The sequence below is a fragment of the Perca fluviatilis genome, chromosome 5 (genome assembly GCF_010015445.1).
Source record: "Perca fluviatilis chromosome 5, GENO_Pfluv_1.0, whole genome shotgun sequence".
Lineage (NCBI taxonomy): Eukaryota > Metazoa > Chordata > Actinopteri > Perciformes > Percidae > Perca > Perca fluviatilis.
Genome location: NC_053116.1, coordinates 19,221,011 through 19,241,279, shown reverse-complemented (window position 1 = coordinate 19,241,279; position 20,269 = coordinate 19,221,011). Strand labels below are relative to the sequence as shown.

General features: G+C 39.9%; 3 protein-coding genes across 6 annotated transcripts; 1 reads left to right on the top strand and 2 right to left on the bottom strand.

Moving 5' to 3' along the window:
- Positions 1-670: 670 nt before the first annotated feature.
- Positions 671-5,731, bottom strand: tlr9 (toll-like receptor 9). The gene is made up of 3 exons (XM_039800958.1): positions 4,620-5,731; positions 1,382-4,351; positions 671-1,268 (listed from the first exon to the last, which is right to left on the bottom strand). Exons 1-3 carry the CDS (start codon positions 4,620-4,622, stop codon positions 1,062-1,064), a joined length of 3,180 nt encoding a protein of 1,059 aa, XP_039656892.1. The 5' UTR covers positions 4,623-5,731; the 3' UTR covers positions 671-1,061.
- Positions 5,732-5,893: 162 nt separating this feature from the next.
- On the bottom strand, positions 5,894-16,020 carry apeh (acylaminoacyl-peptide hydrolase). Of its 4 annotated transcripts, XM_039800954.1 has the most exons (24): positions 15,915-15,996; positions 15,177-15,275; positions 13,571-13,781; positions 13,358-13,484; positions 13,163-13,250; positions 12,863-12,938; positions 12,692-12,783; positions 11,835-11,909; positions 11,579-11,716; positions 11,365-11,456; positions 11,214-11,254; positions 10,997-11,118; positions 10,620-10,680; positions 10,413-10,510; positions 10,210-10,261; positions 9,950-10,038; positions 9,709-9,847; positions 9,128-9,211; positions 8,045-8,125; positions 7,274-7,362; positions 6,854-7,044; positions 6,476-6,578; positions 6,276-6,382; positions 5,894-6,191 (listed from the first exon to the last, which is right to left on the bottom strand). In XM_039800954.1, exons 1-24 carry the CDS (start codon positions 15,936-15,938, stop codon positions 6,086-6,088), a joined length of 2,385 nt encoding a protein of 794 aa, XP_039656888.1. In that variant the 5' UTR covers positions 15,939-15,996; the 3' UTR covers positions 5,894-6,085. The 4 variants fall into 4 exon arrangements, with proteins under 4 accessions (XP_039656888.1, XP_039656885.1, XP_039656887.1 ...); XM_039800951.1 differs by lacking the exon at positions 15,177-15,275 and having other exon boundaries at positions 5,895-6,191; positions 13,571-13,700; positions 15,915-16,020; XM_039800953.1 differs by lacking the exon at positions 15,915-15,996 and having other exon boundaries at positions 5,895-6,191; positions 13,571-13,700; positions 15,172-15,266.
- Positions 15,449-20,260, top strand: capza1b (capping actin protein of muscle Z-line subunit alpha 1b). The gene is made up of 10 exons (XM_039800955.1): positions 15,449-15,555; positions 16,683-16,746; positions 16,896-16,947; positions 17,195-17,258; positions 17,351-17,557; positions 17,651-17,730; positions 18,238-18,316; positions 18,417-18,488; positions 18,638-18,700; positions 18,801-20,260. The coding sequence occupies exons 1-10, from the start codon at positions 15,517-15,519 to the stop codon at positions 18,939-18,941; spliced, it is 861 nt and encodes a 286-aa protein (XP_039656889.1). The 5' UTR covers positions 15,449-15,516; the 3' UTR covers positions 18,942-20,260.
- The last annotated feature ends 9 nt before the right edge of the window (positions 20,261-20,269 follow it).

The window sequence follows — 20,269 nt, the reverse complement described above, 5'->3', positions numbered from 1 at the left end:
TTAGGGACAAGAGAACTAAACTAAACCTACTCTACGATTGAATAAAGGCACTTTTTTGAATATGCTAAAAACTGTGGACATTAGGTTAGGGCCCTCCACTGCTCTTTCGGGAGGTAACTAGGGGACTGCAGCTGTTCAGTTCAGTTAATGTAACTTACCAGAAAATAAGAAAGAATAACTATTTTGGTCAGAGGTTTCACTCTCAGAAAAGATGTGCCGTTCAGGTCACAAGACAAAAATTAAATAGGGATCCCAACCCAAAGGTTCAAATACTGCAACAAGCACTGCTCAAGCAGCATGTCTTGTTGTTCTTGTACAAATCGGTTTTGTTTGTTTCAATATTTTTGCATGCACATCTGTCACATATCTTAGAATTTCTTATGCTGATCAGCAGCCTGCAGAACTTTTTAAGTAAAGCTTTCTTGCTTTGCAATTGGTGTAGCTACACTACAAATGGTTTTCCTCTTAAATTTATAAGAAATGGAGAATGACTTGTCTTACTTTGAACAGGTGCAGCAGATACAGTTGTTGGTAACCTGTGACCTCTAATCATCGGTTTCATTTCCTCCCAACATCTAACCAAGGAGAAGTGAAATTTTGGGAGTGGAGGCGTTTGGTATACAAGCACACATTACTCCTTCGTAATACTTATGAAATCAAGCTACTCAAGTGGAATCAAGTCAAGTTTATTACTATAGTCCAATATAAGTGTCTCAATGTTTATACTGTATACTGTACAATGTACAGTGTCTCGGTTAACTTTGCAGCACACAATAGCAACATGTCCCTTCCTGGCTAAAGCTATGTAAAGACAAGTATTAAAGAATCAAGGTAATATTTTGTTAGATAAAACAAAAGAACACAATCTTGAAAAGTTAAATATTTACAATGCATGGAAGGGTGATTACATTTAATTACAATAAAAGAAAAACATAACTAAGTACCATTTTATGTGACACAATTAAGGGGGAAGCAAATTTGTCAAAATGAGGTAATGGGAAGATTCTTAACAAGAAGGACTTTTTTCACCAAAGAGATTTCTATCAGCAGTTAAAAGGAAGTCATACAAAACTTTCACTCATGTTGTTGTCATAGAATTTGAGGTTATCTGACGACAATGCCATTCTCATTCGGTTCCAGAAAAGGGGTTGAACCCTTGGGTTTCTCGGCCAGGACAACACAGACTTTTTGCACAACCGTTTCCTCAGCTGAAGGTACTTCAGTTTGGGAAACATCTCATCCAAAACCACCAGCACAGCTGAATCCACCTTAATTGGATAAAGTCAGAGATCATTTTGTGTTGTGAAAACAACGATTTGGAGGGTATAAGATTCACACCCATAAAATGCAAATAAAAAATTTAAAAGTTAATTTTACTAACCTTCTCGTCCAGAAGCCGCTGCTGAACCATGAAGAAAGCCTGGCGGATCACACCATTCACCGTCTTGCCATCAGTGGCACCACTGGACAGCACAAACACTGTCTTCGTACTGCTGTACACAGCATTATGGAGATTTTCAATACATGAAAGTCCAGGAATCCAGTCCCTCTCCTCCAAACAGAGACAAAACCTCCTGTGACCCGAGTTCTCCAGATTGACCATTAACTCATTGTAGACCCAATCCCTCACAGCCTCGTTCATGGTGTCAAACACCACAAAAGCATCGTAGTGATAATGTGAATCACTACCAGCGAGCTGGGAGTAGCCCTTATGTCCTGCCCAAAGTACCTGTAAGCAATACCACAGATCCCAGCCATAGAGATGCTTCAGTAGCGGCAGAACAGTGAAAGTCACAGCCAGGAAGGAACAGACGAGGAAGGCTAAGCTACCATATATGTCCTGGCAGGAACGCTGGTCCATAGACAGTACAAACACGCCCTGTTGGGACTCTGGGTAATCACAGCGTACTTTTGTTGTGAGATAGGGAATCTGTACCGGAGTAGAACGCAAGAAGTCTGCAAACCAAGATGTGTCACAGTCACATTTAAAGGGGTTGTTATGCAGGGTGAGTTTCTGAAGGGCACTTCCGTTTTTAAAGAGGACAGGGAGAAACTGATGGTTTAATGTTTTGATCTGATTGTGGCTGAGATACAGGTAGTGCAAGGATTTCGCCATGCTGAAGAAATCCTCAGGAATAATACTGAGGCGATTGTGACTGAGGTCCAAGAAAGAAAAATTTGCTCCAAATTCTATGACTTTATTAGGCAAATAAAAGAGAAGGTTTTGACTGATGTCCAGGTGACATAAATTGCTGAGTGCTGAGATATTTTGCCATGGGAAATACTTCAGCTGATTGTTGCGGATACTGAGGGTTTCCATGCTTTCTGGGAGGTTACACAGCAATTCTGGTTGGATTGATTTCAGATCATTGTTAGAGATGTCAAGGTAGGTGAGGTTTGTCAGGTTTTGGAAGAAATTAGTGTACTTGTTGTTATCAGACTCCCACATAATGTCCAGGTGATTTCCATAGAAGTAAAGGTACTTCAAAGAGCTGCTGATCAGCCTTTCATCTATTCGCATCCCAATGCCATTGTTTGCCAGACTTAGAACTTCCAAGTTTGTCAGATTTTTAAGGAATTCAAAACTATGACCCATGCCCTTCATTTTGAAGTGAAATTCATTGTTACTGACGTCCAACACCTTGAGAGTGGTATTAAGCTCACTGAAAGCGCCTCCATAATAAAAATCAAGTCTATTGTATGACATATTAAGAAAAACTAATTTTTTCATGCTATCAAACAGGCCACTCTTCAATGCCTGGCTCATGTAATTGAAGGAAAGGTCTAAACAAACAGCATTATCCATGCCTACAAACACTTCTTTGGTAAGAGACAGAATGTCATTTTGGGACAGGTCAAACGTCAGTTTACCGCGGCAGAAATCATTTTTGAAATCAAATAGTGATTTAAATTGTGGCACACTGTCCTCCACCATGTCCAGCCTGTTTGTCTGGGTGGATTCCCACATATCACTTCCAGATGCAGCTTTTCGGTCTATCAGCATTAGTGGGTCAGGAAAATTATGTGTATGCAAGTTCTGGTTCTGACAGCTTTCCTGTGGCACAATCTCAGATGACAGACACGAGCAGCGCGGAATGAAATTAAGCATGTTTTGGGAAAGGTCTACATCGAGGAGAAACGGTAACCGTTTCAGAGATGTCGAGTTAAAGGTATTGATGAAGTTCATTCTCAGTTCTAGTTTTATTAGATTTTGAAGTTTGGACACAACATTAAGGCTCTTGCTTGAAAGCTTGTGGAAAAAGTTACCGCTGAGAAGAAGATAATGTAGACGAGACATATTGCCAATATATGGGGAGAGGATCAGATACGGAAATGTCTTCAGTGGTTCATAGTTATAGATAAGGCTAATCCAAGTGAGGCCCTCCAGCTCTGCAAAGAAGGTGCCATTACGTATAGCATATGCCAGGAGATTGTCAGAGAGGTCCAACCGCTTTAAGTTCTTCAAAGGTCGGAAAAGTCCCTCTGGAAATGTTTTTAGAGAGTTTCCCCTTAGGCTTAGGTAGTCGATGGAGCTGTTCTCAGCATAGAATGAGTTTGGATGTAGGCGTAGAGGGAGATTGTGTGGGCAAGGAAAGCAAGGCCTGGCTGCATGGTCACAGCGCTGGCAATTCCACTCCAAATTCAAATTCTTGAGGAGAGTCAGGTTGGCAAATGCTCCTTCTAAGACCTCTGTGATTGTATTCTCTCTTAAATCCAAACTCTCCAGTGAGGGTGGTAATCCTTTAGGGATAGCTGTGAAATTATTATACCCCAAGGTAAGGTTTTTGAGTTCAGAGAGCTCTCTGAAAACACTCTCGTTGATGTAAAAGGAATGGCTGCAAGGGTTTGCATAATAGCAGTTCTTGCTGAGGTAGAGCTCTTTGAGATGTGGAGTGTTTAAAGGTTCTGCAATGTTGAAAATGCAATTGTTCTGTAGGTCAAGAACTGTCAGGTTTTTAGGTAACCGAGGAATAGAGGTGAGGCTGTTTCCTGACAGATACAAAAATTTAAGCTTCAATAGGTTCTTGAAGGCGTCATTGTGGATCTTCATTTTGCATGAGCGGTCCTCCAAAGCTCTCGGGCTACCCGGTTGACAATTCCCCATTATTTTTAGAGTGTGAAGGTTTGGGACACCTAAGAAAGCATGCTGCCCCACTTGCTGTATCTTAGTCCGATTTAAATTGATTGACACTACAGTGGTAGACTTGATGAATAGGACATGCTTGAGTGATCTGTCATGGCAGTCTACTGTGGTGGTATTCACATCAGTGTCACATGGAAAGAAGATGGTATTTATGGTCCTGACTAATGGAAGAAGCTGACAAAGGATGAGGATATTTTTCAACATAGCCTGAAAAAAAGAAGAAACTTAATTTTAATCAATGTTTCAGAAGATGCAGTCTGAGAAGACAATTTCATTTTACAAAAAATATCAGCCTATACACCTCACTGTTAAAGCAGCTACCACTGCTAAAAGAAAAAAGCCCTTTGGCTTTTACAAGCCTTTCCAATCAGCCATTTTAGTCCATATACTATAACAATTGTGTGACACATAGATGCATTCTTACAGTGAAATGTAGTACATTATTGATGGAAGAATTAAATGTTTTCTTACTTACCATGATGGGTATAGTATGTATCGTAACATTCACATCAGGAGCCAGATGAAACTGTCTTTAATCCAGGTGGTACCTAAAGGTTGCTGCAGTGACAAGAAACTGAATCCACATATACAGAACTGAAAGCATGTGGTCATATATATATATGACAGCACAAATCATGTGACCTAAGTCAAATTTGTGAAGGGCATCAGATACAGATATTACTCAAGTGATTAAGAAATATATATATTTTTAATCACTTGAGTGACAGTATTGTCCTTATGACAACCATGTCAGTTTTTGAAGAGTCATAATGATACAGTGCATTCCTTTTCGGAGTGTAGAGAGACAACAAAAGAAAGGACAGAGAGAAAGAGGGTTTTTTATCTCTCTCTTTTTGGTCAACAAAGTTGGACAACAAATATACCACTTCCTCACCTGCTTCAAAAATTCTTTTCAACCTGGAGAATTTAAGGGATTACAGCAAGAAACCATTTGTGAGCCTGAAATGTTCCACTGTGGGAATTGTGTAAAATGTATTGAATAATGCATTATATAAATGTAAAAGTGCACCCCATGCCGGCCTGAGAACTTTGAGCCCTGGAACCTGTCATGTATCCAAAAGATTCATCCCACACTGGCAGTATTTTTAGAATCACTTTATTAAGTGCACTGTATCATGAAATCAAAAGTAACAGTGAGCAGAGAAAAGATTGATATAGTTAATATAACCTCAAACACAACTAACAATAAAAAGCCCTTTTTTTCTACATCTATGTAGAGACTCCAAAAGAAAAACTGTATCAAATAAATGTGTTTCTGATTAATCAAAACTGATTTCATTCAAGTGCTGTGTTAAAATATTTCACCCATACACTATTAATTGTGGAAATCACCATAGCCACAGATAGACAGTTATACAAAGTGTGTTCTGGTTGGAGAGCACTTTCAAGGCTTTGGCTTTGGATTGAACCTCACACTGTCCTGGAAACAGGAGCAGAACATCCCTTATGGCGCTTTTCCATTACATGGTACCTACTCGACTCGCCTCGCCTTTTTTGGTTTTCCATTACGAAAAAAAGTACCTGGTACCTGCCAACAGGTACTTTTTTTAGTACCTCCCAGTCGAGGGTGTCCTGAACAAACCAGCCATTTTTTAAATAGTTTAGCCAGCTGTGTTTTTTTTGCTGCCTCCAGCTTCATTTGAAACAAAATTTGTCTTCTGGCTGTGGCAACAACAACACACCTTCGACATTATGTGTGTGTCGCGTTAGGTCACGGCAGTTTACTGCGGCGCCGCTATGATGACCAGCCACGCTGAGGCGGTACTAAAATCTGCAATGGAAAACGGACCCACGAGTTGAGGAGAGACGAGTCGAGCAGGTACCAAGTAATGGAAAAACGCCATTACACACAGCAGTATCCTGCTCTCTTTTCACTGGCAAGAGCATTGGCACACCACCATGTATCTATCTGATATACCATCACTGACACAAGTGTTGAATTATCCACAGAGCGATGTTCATAAAGCCATCAGACTCCGCATCCACCTTGGAGAGAGAGTGATTGTTCCCTGGGTACCACAGCAACCTAAACAACACACACATGAACAATAAAGCCCTGTTGTGCAGTGCATGTCTGACATTACCAACAAAACATGTTCAAGCTGCTTACCGGACTGGAATCTGCTTTGCTTTCAGAGCTCTGTAATATTCCATTCCTTGCTTGTTAGGTACACGCTTGTCGTCTTCCCCTAAGGTAAGCAATACTGGTGTCTGTACCTGGATGAGAGATCATCTTAGGTTACTACATTGTGTAACAACACCAATGAAGTCACATGCACATATTCAAGAGACAAACAGAAATATTCATACTTGTGCAACGTGTTTAATGGGGGACTTTTCCAGCATCTGTTCCCAAACAGCAGGGTCAGGTAGACAGTCTGTACTGTAGTCGTAGCCAACCTCAACCATGCACCTACAAAATGTCATAGTCAAACATCAACAATAAGAAAAAAATATCCCTGAATGGCTTTGAGGTCTTTTGTTCCTGCAGTGTTGGTGTGCATTATTGAACACATCGTTCCCTGACAGTGAGGCAGACACATGGCCTCTACCCCACTCACAGCACTCAGAGTGGAATGTCAGGGGTACAAATGACACAAAACAATGAAGATGAAAAGTTGTGCACGACTGACACAAAATGAGTAAACGTGTAGACAAAAGTACAGGTATGGGGATGCCAAGATGTACCAGTCTGGGATGTCCGTGCTGCCAATCATAGAGGCGAAATTGATGACTGGATTGCGAGCCACACAGGCCTTGTAGAACCCTGGGTACTGGCCAATCAGGTGACAGGCCAGGAAACCACCATGAGAGCCCCCAGAAACCGCCACCTTGTGCATGTCGAACTTGTCACCTTTCAGAACACTTTCAACAGCAAACTGGTAGCGAGAAAAACATGGGGAAAATGTAAAAGAACATTTGTGGTGGAGAAGTAAGGAAGACATGGAAATCGGAAGGTGGGGGAGCACAAAGTAAAAATTAAATATAACTACTGCTGTTATGAGCCATAATTTAAACAGAAACTATGGCAACTAACCTTAACTAAATATAGAAACCAATAAAAATCAATTGTATAAACAATGCCAATGCTATTTGTTTTATTCTTACTTGAACATCTTTGACGTCCTGGGTGCCAACATTGCCAGGTAACGAGAGGATACTGTCCTGGCCGTACCCAATAGAGCCACGATAGTTCACTAAAAAAATAAATAAAATAAAAATAAAAAAAGTGTGCCAGTCAAGCTCTTTGTGGTCTAATTAACTACCACCTTAAGCATGGCTCAAGAGACTCTGGATATACTGAGCAGCTACAACGTCCCTAATTAAAACAAACAAAAAAAACATCAAAAAAATGTTTTAACTGTAGGTAATAAAATAAATAAGATTTTTTTTTTTTTATGAATTCATGTTCCACAGTTGAATAGCATAGATGGAACTACACATACTATAGGCCATGGAACAGCAAATATGGCCTCACAATTTATGACAACGAAGCTACAAGTTTCAAGCAGACACACTCCTCAACAGTCCATTAGCTAGAATAGTTTTGCGCTGAAAGTAATTTATCTCTGGTAAATGTAGCAGGCAACACAAAGTTATGATTGGCTATGCCTGTCAAGCACATGTGAGCTCTTAGATTGTTCACAAGATAGCAAGAAATATGTAGGTCTTGAAGTGGCTAAGGAAATGTAGAATACATTGTTTTTCTAGTCTAAAAAGCTTAGCAAAAGTAACCAATCGTATGTGTATCTTCTGTCTTCTGAGACAGCATGTGAACATTTCTTTCCTTTTACAGAGTACATAAACATCAGTGGATGATCAACCCCTGAGCAGGTGTCACACAAAAAAAAAAAACTTCAAGTTAACTAATGAACATACCTAGTAATATAGCAAAGCCCATCCTGCACAGCACAGATGAGGACAAAAGCCAGTCAGCTACAATCACTGAGTGAGGACCCCCTGATGAAAGGAACAAGTTTCTTAAAATACAGATTGACAGTATTTAAAACTACCGGTGTCTGTACCGGTGTCTGCTCAGTCCTGTGAGGCATTCATGCCACAAATAATATTGCATGTAGAATCAAAATATGTGAACATCTCAGGACTGTTATTCAAACACCAATATTGATTTTGAGAGTAAGGTTAAAGAGATATTTTGCTGATTTCAATCCAGCTCTGTGTCATGGTAGTGTGGGCAGTGTGTTTAGAATTGGTGGGTGTATTCCCTGCATGGCGCCAGTGCACGGAGATCGGAGCAACCTTTGTCTGCTGAAATCCGCCAGATGATGCAAAACAACGCGTTCTCAGCACTCCTCCGTGATGCGTTTCACATCATCCGATGGATTTCAGCGGACAAAGGCTGCTCCGAGCTGGCACACACCGTTCACACTGCCCACACAAAGAGGACACAGCACTGGATGGAAATCGGCAAAGTATCTCTTTATAGCAACCACTGTTGCCATTGCCAATCTTATCTGTAGCAGTAGCTTTGGGCAGGATTTATAGCACTTGTTTCTAAAAACATTTATTTAAAGGGATACACCACCGTTTGTTGAAATAGGGCTTATCACGGTCTCCCCTAGCTGTAGATAGGTGGGGCAATGCATTTTTTGTGCATGCATTGTTTTAGTCCGGTGCAACACCGGCAGCGCCACCGCTAGTTAGCTTAGCGTAGTGAATGGAATCCTATGTTGCCGGTTAACATGTTGTGAGTAAAAGTGAGCCGTCAAAAAAAACAACCTAATTACTTGCACTGAGACAAAAAATGCGTTGGCCCACCTATCTACAGCCAGGGTAGACCGTGATAAGCCCTATTTCAACAAACGGTGGTGTATTCCTTTAAATAAATTTAGCTTTTTTACTGCATTAAGTCGATATTGTAGAACAATTAACAATTATGCAACACTACTTAACTGTTCTTTTTTGTTTGCAATCTACAAAACCATCATGAGAGTAACCAACCATGAGGAGTGACAATAAGAGGCAGCTTCACTCCATCCTTAACCTCCTTTGGTTTGATCAGCAAAGCTTCAAAATCGAGGCCGGCTGGAATATAGAAAAATTAGTTAGTCCAATTGAGATTACATAGGCTGTTCTTTATGTCTCCTACAGACAGCAAAATCTTTTCATGATCTTGGGGACACAAGTATTCTTTCGGACTTAAACCAATCACTTCAGGAGCTTGCTCCTGCAAACTCCTTTACTCCATCGCCTGTAAAAAGAACTACCTGCCACTGTATCATAATAATTACTACCTCAGAATTTAAAATAAACTTAACAGTTTCAAGTGAAATTAAAGAGAATTTTTTTTTTTCCAGCTATACACTATGTTTACATGCATGCACACAAATAATGTGATGTAAAAACAAAACCGCAACCATTAGTAGGCCTATGTGCTTGTTATTATCAATTTAGACAACGTAATTGTATCATCGTGTATCATGATATCCTGATATATGATTTCATCAGGATACAATTCCATTGAAAGATGATAAATTAGCTAGCTCTAGATACTACTAAAAACGAAAGATGTTCATTTTTACGGTATTGACTGTTGTCTTGCTCTGGTGGAGGGGTGAAAGTCAAGATCTGCCAATCAATGTCTGGCAACGTCTGAGAGTCTTCCAAAGTAACCCAGACCACTTCCTCCTGAGAATCCCTGGCTGGAAGGAAGCCCAGCCTCTGGACAAAGAAATTAAGTGACATAGACATAATCTATGCATCATCATATTTAGTATATACTCTGTATCAAAATGTGAACACTCAAAAGACCACTGATCATACCAGACTTGGAGGGCAGTTTGGAGAGGAGCAGCTGACAACCATCAAGTCTCTCTCTATGTTCAGCAGACACCAGCTACCAACATCAGACTCTACAGACAAACAAAAAACATCAGCAGACGCAGGTTGAAATAAACCTGTTCAAGCACTCCCAGAACACTGGTAGGGTAAGCAAATTACCTATCAGAGACGGTCAACACCAAACATCAGTAAACGAGACAGTCTAGACCTGAGCATGAGCTGATAAGTATCTAGTCACTCACTTGAAGTCAGAGAGGTGATGCTCCCTGTGCTCGTATCCACCATCAACAGATCCTAAAAGAGAGACAACAACAACCTTTATTCAGGCAAAGCATAATTACAATATTATCAGTCTAAATATGCTTATATGTGGAAAATATAGATTTATCAGAAAACATATTTTTTTTGCCATAATAACAAGACATTTCATAGGAGTTGACTATACCTTGCGGCTGCGCTGAGGGCAAGCAACAATAATACGCTGACTATCAGCTGACCAGCACTGAGGGGACAACTGAGAGCTGTAGATACCAGTGAAGCCATCTGTAAAGCCACACCAACACACACACACAGACACAACTATGATTAATCTATAATTTAAAATTAAAGTGAAAAAAAAAGTGCAATCATGTGAACACCAAGTATTCCTTACCCTCTCTAGGTCTCTTCACCACATCCACCACCACTGAGGTCTTCTTAGTATACCAGTCATACTGGAAATAAAATATGCAAGTACAGAAGAAAGCATATGAAAACAAATCAATTAACTCATAAATGTATTTATGCTACAATTATTTAGGTCTACACAGCAGAAAACAACCGATGGTGCATTTGAAGAAACATCCCTTCCTACCTAATCTTTTCAGTGAGTACAGTGCCCTTTGTATATGTGTTAAACAGCTATTTTGTATATATGTGTTTGTTTATGTACACACCAACCAAGGTAAATTCCTTGTAAGTGTTACTGGCAATAAATCCTTTTCCGATTCTGAAATGAAATGTGTCTTAAGAGGCTCCATCCTGTCTTACCATACAGAGCCTGCTGCACTGCATGTGTGGTCCAAAGACGGAACATTCCAGGTAGACAATCCGACACTGGTCTGGGCTCAGCCTGGGGGAGCACACTGCACTGGTGCCTGATGTTAGCTGCTCTGAGGGACATAACAATTATAGGCACATGAACATCTGCAGCTACACCCATTTAAAATAACAGATAAATAGCAGAAGAAGACGAGCCTTCACTTACCACATTTCCCACCAGTAAGATCCACATAGAACAAAGATGATCTGACATGAAGACATGAATAATTTGCAAAATTAGCCTATAAGCCTTACTGGGGACATTTCTGATAGGCCAGCTTTAATTCTTCTCTTTGATCAGTTTGAACAGTAATCACCTCCTGTTGGGGCAGTACTTGAGGCCAAGTCTGAAAGGCTCATGCCACCAGCCTATAAACACCACACCTGTGTCACCTGGAGCCCAAAATGCCTGCAGAGACAGAGACAACGTACCAAAAAGACAAAGAGAGAGCAACAGCTGAAGTAAGAGGGTATGTGCACACTAGAAGTGGCCAAAAAAACATGCATCATTGCACAAACTGCTGTATCAACCTGTCCAGGTGAGATATTTTCGGGTACCCCCTCCAACACTGAGACGTTGTCACCCTCGATGTCCAAAACACAAAGCACAGGGCAGCTCTTACTAACAAGCGCCTCTCCCCAGTCCTCATGAAAGACAAACTGCTCCCCCTGCAGGGATAAAAAAACACCACAACTTAAGCTAGAGTGGAATCCAACCTAAGAATGTTGAATTAAATCTTTGAATAGTGGAAATATTTTGTGTTTCAAAAGTATTATTTGCATTCACTTTCACAGCCTCCTTTTTCTCCACTCTCATGGTCTCCTCCTCGTCCCCAATAGAAGACAACTCTGGTGAATCGGTCTACAAACAGATAATGAAACATAGAATAACAAGTTATTAGCTACTAGTCTGAGCTATGTATTACACTAATCCTTTCCATCTATGATCAAATGGTCAATTAACACTAAATAACACATGGGTCAGAGAACTTGCTTCACTACTCTCATGGCCACATCCCAATCAGTGTTGTGAAGGTATTTGGCTTATGAAATGCAATGGAAAATATCTGAGGTGCATTCAAAGTGAAACCATTTGCTGAAAGTCCCAGTTTGCAATGGTTTTACCATTGAGCGATAAACCCAAATTAAATAGTGTGCAACAACCTTTGAGATATGCAGTATTGATCTGGTTTGATGAGTGTGTATCTACTTATGCCATTGGTCCGAAACCAAGGTAATTTTGCATCGTTCATTGTGTATTTAAAGCTTTCTTATCAATTTTGAACAATTCCTTACAGAGAACCACAGAATAGCTAACAACTTGTTCCAGCACTGTACAACAAGGCAATTAAAAGCACCATGTAGCTATTTTTTTTATTTTTTGAGGGTCTAAGGATAAAGGTAGTTGTATGCTGCAGAGACTGTAAAACACTGTGAAGCAAATTTGTGATATTGGGCTATGTAGATAAAATTGACTTGAATTACAGTTTGCTATGTTCTGGACTGTATTGAACACAATGCCAGAATGACCTCAAGCTGAATCCACATGTTTAAAATGTTCAACCTATAGAGAGCAGTGCAGCAGTTCTCCGCCTTATGTGATTCGGTGCAGATTTACCCTCAAATGCAGTTTTGCTGACAAACCTGGAAGAAGGATTCTGCCTTAGGTCTCTTCCTTTCTGCCACATACAAAAGATGGGTCTCAGAGTGGGACCAGATCAAGCAGCCAAATTGGTCTAAGGATGCAAAACACAGTTTGATTAACAGCTGGATTGGCACAAAAAAAGAATCAGATTTTAAGTGTAGATGACTAACCATCTTCATAGACTTTGCCATGTTTCTTTAAGGCTGTTAGATTGATGCTCTTCATCTTTATGTTTTTACACCAGATCTGAAGGGTCACAAAGAGGTCAGGAGAGTCATCAAAAATTGCGTTGTCAAAATGAAAAGTCACATGAGGTTTTAAACACAGGCTACAGGTGGAAAATGTAGCAGAGGAGAGATACAAATGAGCAGTATAAAGAGGGCAATAAAAATGTAAAGTTTTGGTAGGGTGGGTGAGAGACTCAATGCTGAGTCTGAGCCAGACAGACAGACAGACACACAGCCACACACCTCCAGAAATTGTTCGTCCTCTCCTTTGACCGTGCACTCTCTGACAACAGCCTTCATTTCACCTGAGGGGGAATCCTTACTCAACACCCTGATAGGACAAAGATATTGATGAGACATTGTTACGCTTGCTCAGGGTTAGGTCAATGATAACGTCTTCAACCCCACTCCAGATAAAATGACAAAATGGTTACATACTCTCCTTTGATCTCAGTGCAGTTTCCTGAGGCTCCAGAGTAGACCACAGACTTGTCATCGTGAAATACAATGTACTGTCGGCAAAACTTGACATTCTCATTCCTGTCCAGATCACGCTGGCTCCACTCTGCAGAAGAAGGTCAACAAAATTCCATTAATGTCAATGAACATACATAGATCCGATAATCTTAGTATGGCACAGACTGAGTCTACCTGTGTAAATGTTGCTGTATTTGCCTCCATACTGAGAGGTGACGACAGGTCCCACATCTGCTCTGCTCAGAGAAGGGAAGAGGCTGAGTTCTCTGTAGAGCCTGGCAATTTCCTCAGGGTTGGTCATCATCTGATAAAACGCAGCAGAAGAACTCACACTACGTCTCAATGATACAAACTGTCCAACAGCGAACAATGCCCTATTCATTTCCTAGTGAGGGAGCTAGCCTGTCATACACAAGTTTGTGCAACGTTAGCTAGCTAGTTAACACAGTTTACTACCAAAAACAGGGGTTAGTTTATAAACATTAGCCTAATCCGTTACGCAAACCAATCAAGCGATTGCCGCGTGATAAACAAAGCAACCAAGTAACAAGCGTGTTTGTTTTTAGCAGTGTTTGGCGGATCTAATTCGACCAGGAACTTCCTGTAGCAGCTGACGCAGAGTGTCAATGCGCAGTGTCAGTTTGCTAGCTTGACTTGAAAACTAGCTAACGTTTATTGACTAATTATTACCAAAAGTAATGACATCGTTATTAACGTTAGCAGCACCTATATTAGGTTTATTTTTTGTAGGTATGTTATTCGTGCAGAAGCAAAAAAATAAGTAGTCAGTTAAGTCTAATACCTGTGACTTCATGATAGGGCCGACGCCTGTCGCTAAACAGCGTCCCACGGTCCCACCAGTACAAAGCTATCTAAAAAATAAACGTAACGTTACGTCCTGTTGGAGCTTCCTGTTGCAAATTGAAAAATAAAACAAAATCCCCGATAAGCAGTTCCCGAATGAACCAAAACCCCGGCATTTAGAAATAAAAAACGATGAATAATAATAATAAAAAAATAACATACTGCAATTTAAGACATGTACCAGACGACTTGGAACGTTTTCAACTAAATAGAACAGTAAATATGGGTATGCTTTTATTTTGTAACACCCAACAGGAAGCAGAAGACAAATAAAAATAACTGAGGTTATGCTTTTACCGCCCTCTTGCGTTGTAAACCATAGTTTTTAGATTGTGTTCATGCAAAAGTCTTGATTTTCAAAAAAGAAATTGTTAAAGTCAATATTAAATTATCAAAATCAAAGGGAAAAGGCTTAGTGAAGAGTATAGTAATTCAACATGCAGGGACAACTGCGTTGGGATAAATAATAATGATATAAAAGGTAAAAAAATATATATATATATATTATTAATAATAATAATAATAATAATAATAATAATAATAATAATAATAATAATAATAATAATAATAATGCAATAAAAGGGAGACATACACTCAATCCAAAAATGAGTAGGGATGTTAAGTAGCGGAACAAAACGGAAAGCGCAAGTAACAATAGGAAATCAAATAGGAAGAATTTTCCGAAGTAACCTCAACAGTACTTCCCAGAAAGCATCCAACTGATTGTGTGATCATTGTGGGGCACCAGAAACTGTAGAGCATGTTCTGTTAGTGGCAGGAAATATCAGAGAGAAAGGACATGTTGGAAGAAATTAAACGATTTGGGATAATAGAAGCAGGAGTAAAGAACATACTGGACTCCAGTAACTGGAGTTTGGTAAAAGTAGACAAGGCAGAATATGCTTGGTCACCTTACTAATGAGAACAGGAGTGAGGAGGAAAATCTGACATACAGGACACTGTAGGGGTACACTAGCTCCAGAAGATGGCAGTAGTGCACCATTAAGGATTCAACCTGCCGTTAAAACCCAAAGAAGAAGAAGAAGTTAAAGGTTGTTTTTTTTCATCGATGTATTAAAAGGTTCTTTTAGTTTGTGACATCCTCTATCGAGGCACAGTAATACAAACATTTTACTACACATATTTTAAAATGACTTTATGACTACTAATATTCATTCAATTTATTATACGCGAATGACAACCACCGCACTGCTTCTGTCAGTCAGCTGGGGTAGGTGGGGTCACAAAGAGCCAAGATGGCTGACTTTGAGGAGCCGCTGTCAGATGAAGAGAAGGTTTGAAGACTATTTTATTCTTTCTAAACGCTGTTTTTTTCTTATTAGGAGAGAGCTACCATTAAAAGTTCACCTGAATTAACGGTTAAGTTTTGGAAATAGTGGCAGTTTTTGGTCACGTATCAACATAATAAACTAGCTAGAGTTTTTAAGCTACCACTAGCTTACTAGCCAATGCTAGTTGAAGCGTATAACGTTAGCGGCGAAGCAGAGGCTGGTAGAGGGGTTTAACCGCTGGACACTTGTACTGAAAACTTTTTAGTGGTTGTAACGTTACCTAGCTAGATTATTGGAAATTGAAGTTTCGACGCCCATTTCCAAACGCGCGTTGCATTGTCCCAGTCTGCAATGATACGTACCTCTGGTGTGATGTCAGCTATCATTAGCGGCTAACGTTACTTTGCTTTGGATTTCTGGGTCAAACCGATTCAGTTGCAGCTCAAATACTTGTTAGCCTCACATGGCTTGAGATCAGGATATGGTTGCCTACAGTTGGAGCCTGATAGTGAGTGGCAGCTGGACACATTAACCAGTTGGAGGCAAAGCCGTATTATTATGGATGAAGTTACATTACCATATAAATAATCTGAACACCGAGAGTGGTTTCAAAGCTAGAAACAAGAGGGCGACATACACTTGATAACATCTAGAGATAATTAAGATTAAAGCTCTATTTGCGCTCGAAAATTGAGGGTAAGATGATGGCAAGATTTTATCTAATTTGAAATAAGAATATGGGCTTTATTGTATAATTTAATCCTGGACAGTCTGTAGATGTAGGCCTATGTGATGACTGTCTTCTTTATTGTGTGTATTTTATGATTGTCAAATAAATCGAATCGCTGTCATTGAAAAACTAAAAATGCATCTTGGTATCAGTTATGGCAATATGATAAGGCTACAACTGAATGCCAAAATACTAACAAAGAATGTAGCACATTTGTTACAACTTTTTTGATCGTAGACTTCTGGAGTTAAGTACATATTTGTTTTGCATATTGAAGAGTGAAAACCTTGGTAATTATAGGTCAAATATTAGTTTTTAGTGTCTCTTTGTTCTGATTGTACAGTAAGCCATATTATCATGATAGCTGAATTAATTGGTAGCATTTCATTTGCTTCCATAGGTCCGCATAGCGGCCAACTTTGTGACTCATGCACCCCCGGGAGAGTTCAATGAGGTCTTCAATGGTAAGAAATAGCTGATTGTGACAAAATGTGCATGATAATAATACTGTGTTTAATATAATATATTATAATATATTTCATCTCTGATGATATTTCATTATGTTGTCCTATAAGAGTAATGCACAAACGGTGGTTTCTTTTTGTCTTGCTAGATGTGCGACTTCTTCTTAACAATGACAACCTCCTCAGGGAGGGGGCATCACAGTAAGTAACACTCAATTAAGACAAACGTCAGAAATTCAAATACATATAATTTACACAGTTCAAAATCCTGAGCCTCCATCCTGTATAGAAAATATATACTCAAATTGTGGTTTAGTATATATTAGGCAATGAGGAATGTAAGCATGGCTTGGGTTCTCTAAATGGTCAGTTGAAACATTTCTTTACAGCATATTGGTGTCATGTTATGAATGCTTACTTTACCTTTGTGCCCATTCTGTTTGTCCAGCTCCTTTGCCCAGTACAACATGGATCAGTTTACTCCTGCCAAACTAGAGGGCTACGAGGAGCCGGTCTGTTTCATGCTAAAGTCTTTCCTATTTATTACAGAAGAGCAAGTGCAAAAAGTCAGCCTATTTCAAATGTTCCTCTCCCTTATTGATAGGTCCTGATCACAGAGCATGGTGACTTGGGTCAGGGACGTTTCCTGGACCCCCGCAACCGTTTGGCGTTCCGCTTCGACCACCTAAGAAAAGAGGTGAGCGACGTGCAGCCATATGAAGGAGAGACGGCCCTGAAAAGCTGGAGAGATGCCTGTGATACTTCCCTTAGTGCCTACGTCAAAGAGCACTACCCTACTGGAGTCTGCACGGTGAGGCACAACAATTGTGGCAAAGTAGTCATCTTAGCAACAGACTACATTTTACCCATACCCATACTTACCCATACCATCTGTGTATTACAGGTATATGGTAAAACAGTTGATGGACAGCAAACGATCATAGCCTGCATTGAGGGACATCAGTTTCAACCCAAAAACTTCTGGTATAGTAACCTCCCTGCAAACAGCTGTTTGAAAGCTTATCTGAATATATGTATATCTGTTAGGATATGTTGCTAATCTTTTATAACATAGCTTTATCACAAACTTAAGGTTACAAATGAACAGGTTTACGTATATTTTTTTTAAAATTTGTGGTGAAAGTGAAATAATTGGACCCTCAGTTCTATTAAAGCTGGGTTAGGCACTTTCTTTTAGGGCATCTTTGGACCAACAAATCATAATAACAGACAGCAGATTTCAGAATATTGTAATTCAAATGGTCTGAAAGACTACTACATTTCGGCATCTCTGACTTGGCTCTGTTTTCAGGCTTTAGTAAATCTAGCCTTCACGGAAGAATTTGGCCAATCACGAGAGAGCTGCAGGAGGAGGTCTCATTCTACTTCAAATTCTGGCGTATTTTTTTAATTCTACCTCCCGCAGCTTTAAGCTTCCTGATGCTGCAGTCTGTCTGTAATGTAGGGCTTCTCATCCTTTCTCTACCACAGGAATGGTCGCTGTAGGTCAGAGTGGAAGCTAACCATTGGTCAGTCCACTGCTCAGGTGGTAGGAGTGTTGAAAATCCAGGTGAATTCAGTGAGCTCATCTGCATAAATGATAAGTAAGTCAAGGAGGAATATTTTCAAAAAACTCCAGCTTACTAATGAATTTTTTTCTCTGTCTCTAGGTGCATTATTATGAAGATGGGAACGTGCAGCTGGTTAGCCATAAGGAGGTAGAGGAATCAATACCAGTGACTGTAAGTAAAAAATGTAATACCTAAGCAATCGTGCAGTCTTTCAGCAGTGGTTTAAACCTTATGCTGCTTACAAAGTTTGATACTGGCTGTGTCAGTCATCTCTGTAAGTAGCATAAAAGGTGATGATTATTTGTGTGTGTTTGAAACAGAATGAAAGCCAGACAGCCAAGGAATTTGTTGACATCATAGAGAATGCGGAAAATGACTACCAGGTAAGCTACGTTTTACTGACTACTCGTTTGATATACTGATGTTTACATTTTGAAATAAAAATTTGAAAAATATTTGTTTCCCTTTCATTTTTGCCCTCAGACTGCAATCAGTGAGAACTACCAGACCATGTCTGACACCACCTTTAAGGCCCTGCGTCGCCAGCTGCCTGTCACACGCACTAAGATCGACTGGAATAAGATCCTGAGTTACAAAATTGGCAAGGAGATGCAGAATGCCTAGTCGAAGGTCAGGGACTTACCAGGGAGATGCACACTCCACTGGGCCCACAACCCGCCTATACATGCGCAAGGACTAACCAAAGCAAAACTATACGGTGTGGGGCAAGGAATAAATGGAAAAAAACAAAAAAAAAGTATAACTGAAGATTTGCAGACTATTAGGCACAGATTTCCATCTGCTGTAGGGAAGCTGTGGTTATGGAGATAATGGTGGTTGGAGAAAGTGGTTACTTCTGGGTGTGTGTTGTGAAATAGTTGTGTTGGGTCAGCGTGCAGGGCTGTGCTCAGGACTGCTACATTAAAGAAGTTAATCTCCCTTTGGCCGTATGAGGAATCACAGACCTCCCGAGATTCAGGTGTCAAAAGTTACAATGTTTTACCTTAGTCAAACTGATGGAGAACTTTGATCATGTCACAGTAGAGATCTCAGCACATGGAAAGAACCAACACCGCACAAGGCAGCTGATGAGAGAAATGAAGCACACCATCACTTATTATGGTTTGATTTTGGACAGGAAAATATGAATTTTGTGAAAGTTTTTTTGTTTTTTGGTTGTCATGTATGTTGGAATCAGACATCAACTGCATCAGTAAAATCTGGCAACATAGAAATAACTACCTGCTATTAACATTTAGGAGTGGCATGGTCCTCAGCATAGCTCTGTTCCTGCACTGTTGACCTGTATGTTTGTCGGTGTCTGTCAGGGCTGAGGGAGTGTTAACTTGTTTTCTGCTGTGCTCCACTATGTATGTCTCCATCCATGCAAGCAATGATGACTGAATTAAGATAAATCAACTTCTAGGCTGTTGCATCAATAATGCATTCTCTGTTCTGTTACTTTGGCAACACCAGCTTTATTGCTGTACAGCTTTTCCTTTGTGAAAGGAAAACATACTCATATTAACCAAGATTTATTTGCCAAAATCTCTTTCCTATGGTAAAGAACTCCATCATCCCACCCATGTATGCAAATTTCTATTTTAATACGCTGGTTTGTGTTGGAGTCTTAGGATATTGCACTCAACTATTCTTAACTGTAACAAACTGTGTATTGGTCAATGCCAAGTGAACGCAAAGCAGTTGTCTTGTACTGTAAAGCAAGATTATATACTATATACTATACATGACTTCTGTAAGGCCATATCATACTGTGTGTGTTACATAATGTCTAAGTAGGCTGACTCTGGATCAGTTACTTGTTAGCTATACTATGTGCTGTATTCAACCCTCACACTATGCTACAACTGTGTGCCGATCAGTTATAAAGTTCAAGACTGTACTGCCCCATTCTGTTGTACAAATAAATGGACTGAACATCTTGGCTAGAT

What these genes read in the sequence shown, in the direction of transcription:
- tlr9 (XM_039800958.1), bottom strand. An exon ending in AGCGGCTTCTGGACGAGAAG is followed by an intron (nt 1,269 to 1,381) that starts GTTAGTAAAATT and finishes TATCCAATTAAG; the next exon opens with GTGGATTCAGCTGTGCTGGT.
- capza1b (XM_039800955.1), top strand. Translation starts at nt 15,517, where the DNA reads ATGGCTGACTTTGAGGAGCCGCTGTCAGATGAAGAGAAG. An exon ending in CGCTGTCAGATGAAGAGAAG is followed by an intron (nt 15,556 to 16,682) that starts GTTTGAAGACTA and finishes TTGCTTCCATAG; the next exon opens with GTCCGCATAGCGGCCAACTT. An exon ending in ACCCTACTGGAGTCTGCACG is followed by an intron (nt 17,558 to 17,650) that starts GTGAGGCACAAC and finishes TGTGTATTACAG; the next exon opens with GTATATGGTAAAACAGTTGA.
- apeh (XM_039800954.1), bottom strand. Translation starts at nt 15,938, where the DNA reads ATGATAGCTGACATCACACCAGAG. An exon ending in ATACAGCAACATTTACACAG is followed by an intron (nt 13,485 to 13,570) that starts GTAGACTCAGTC and finishes CTTCTTCTGCAG; the next exon opens with AGTGGAGCCAGCGTGATCTG. An exon ending in GCAAAGCAGATTCCAGTCCG is followed by an intron (nt 6,192 to 6,275) that starts GTAAGCAGCTTG and finishes TGTGTTGTTTAG; the next exon opens with GTTGCTGTGGTACCCAGGGA.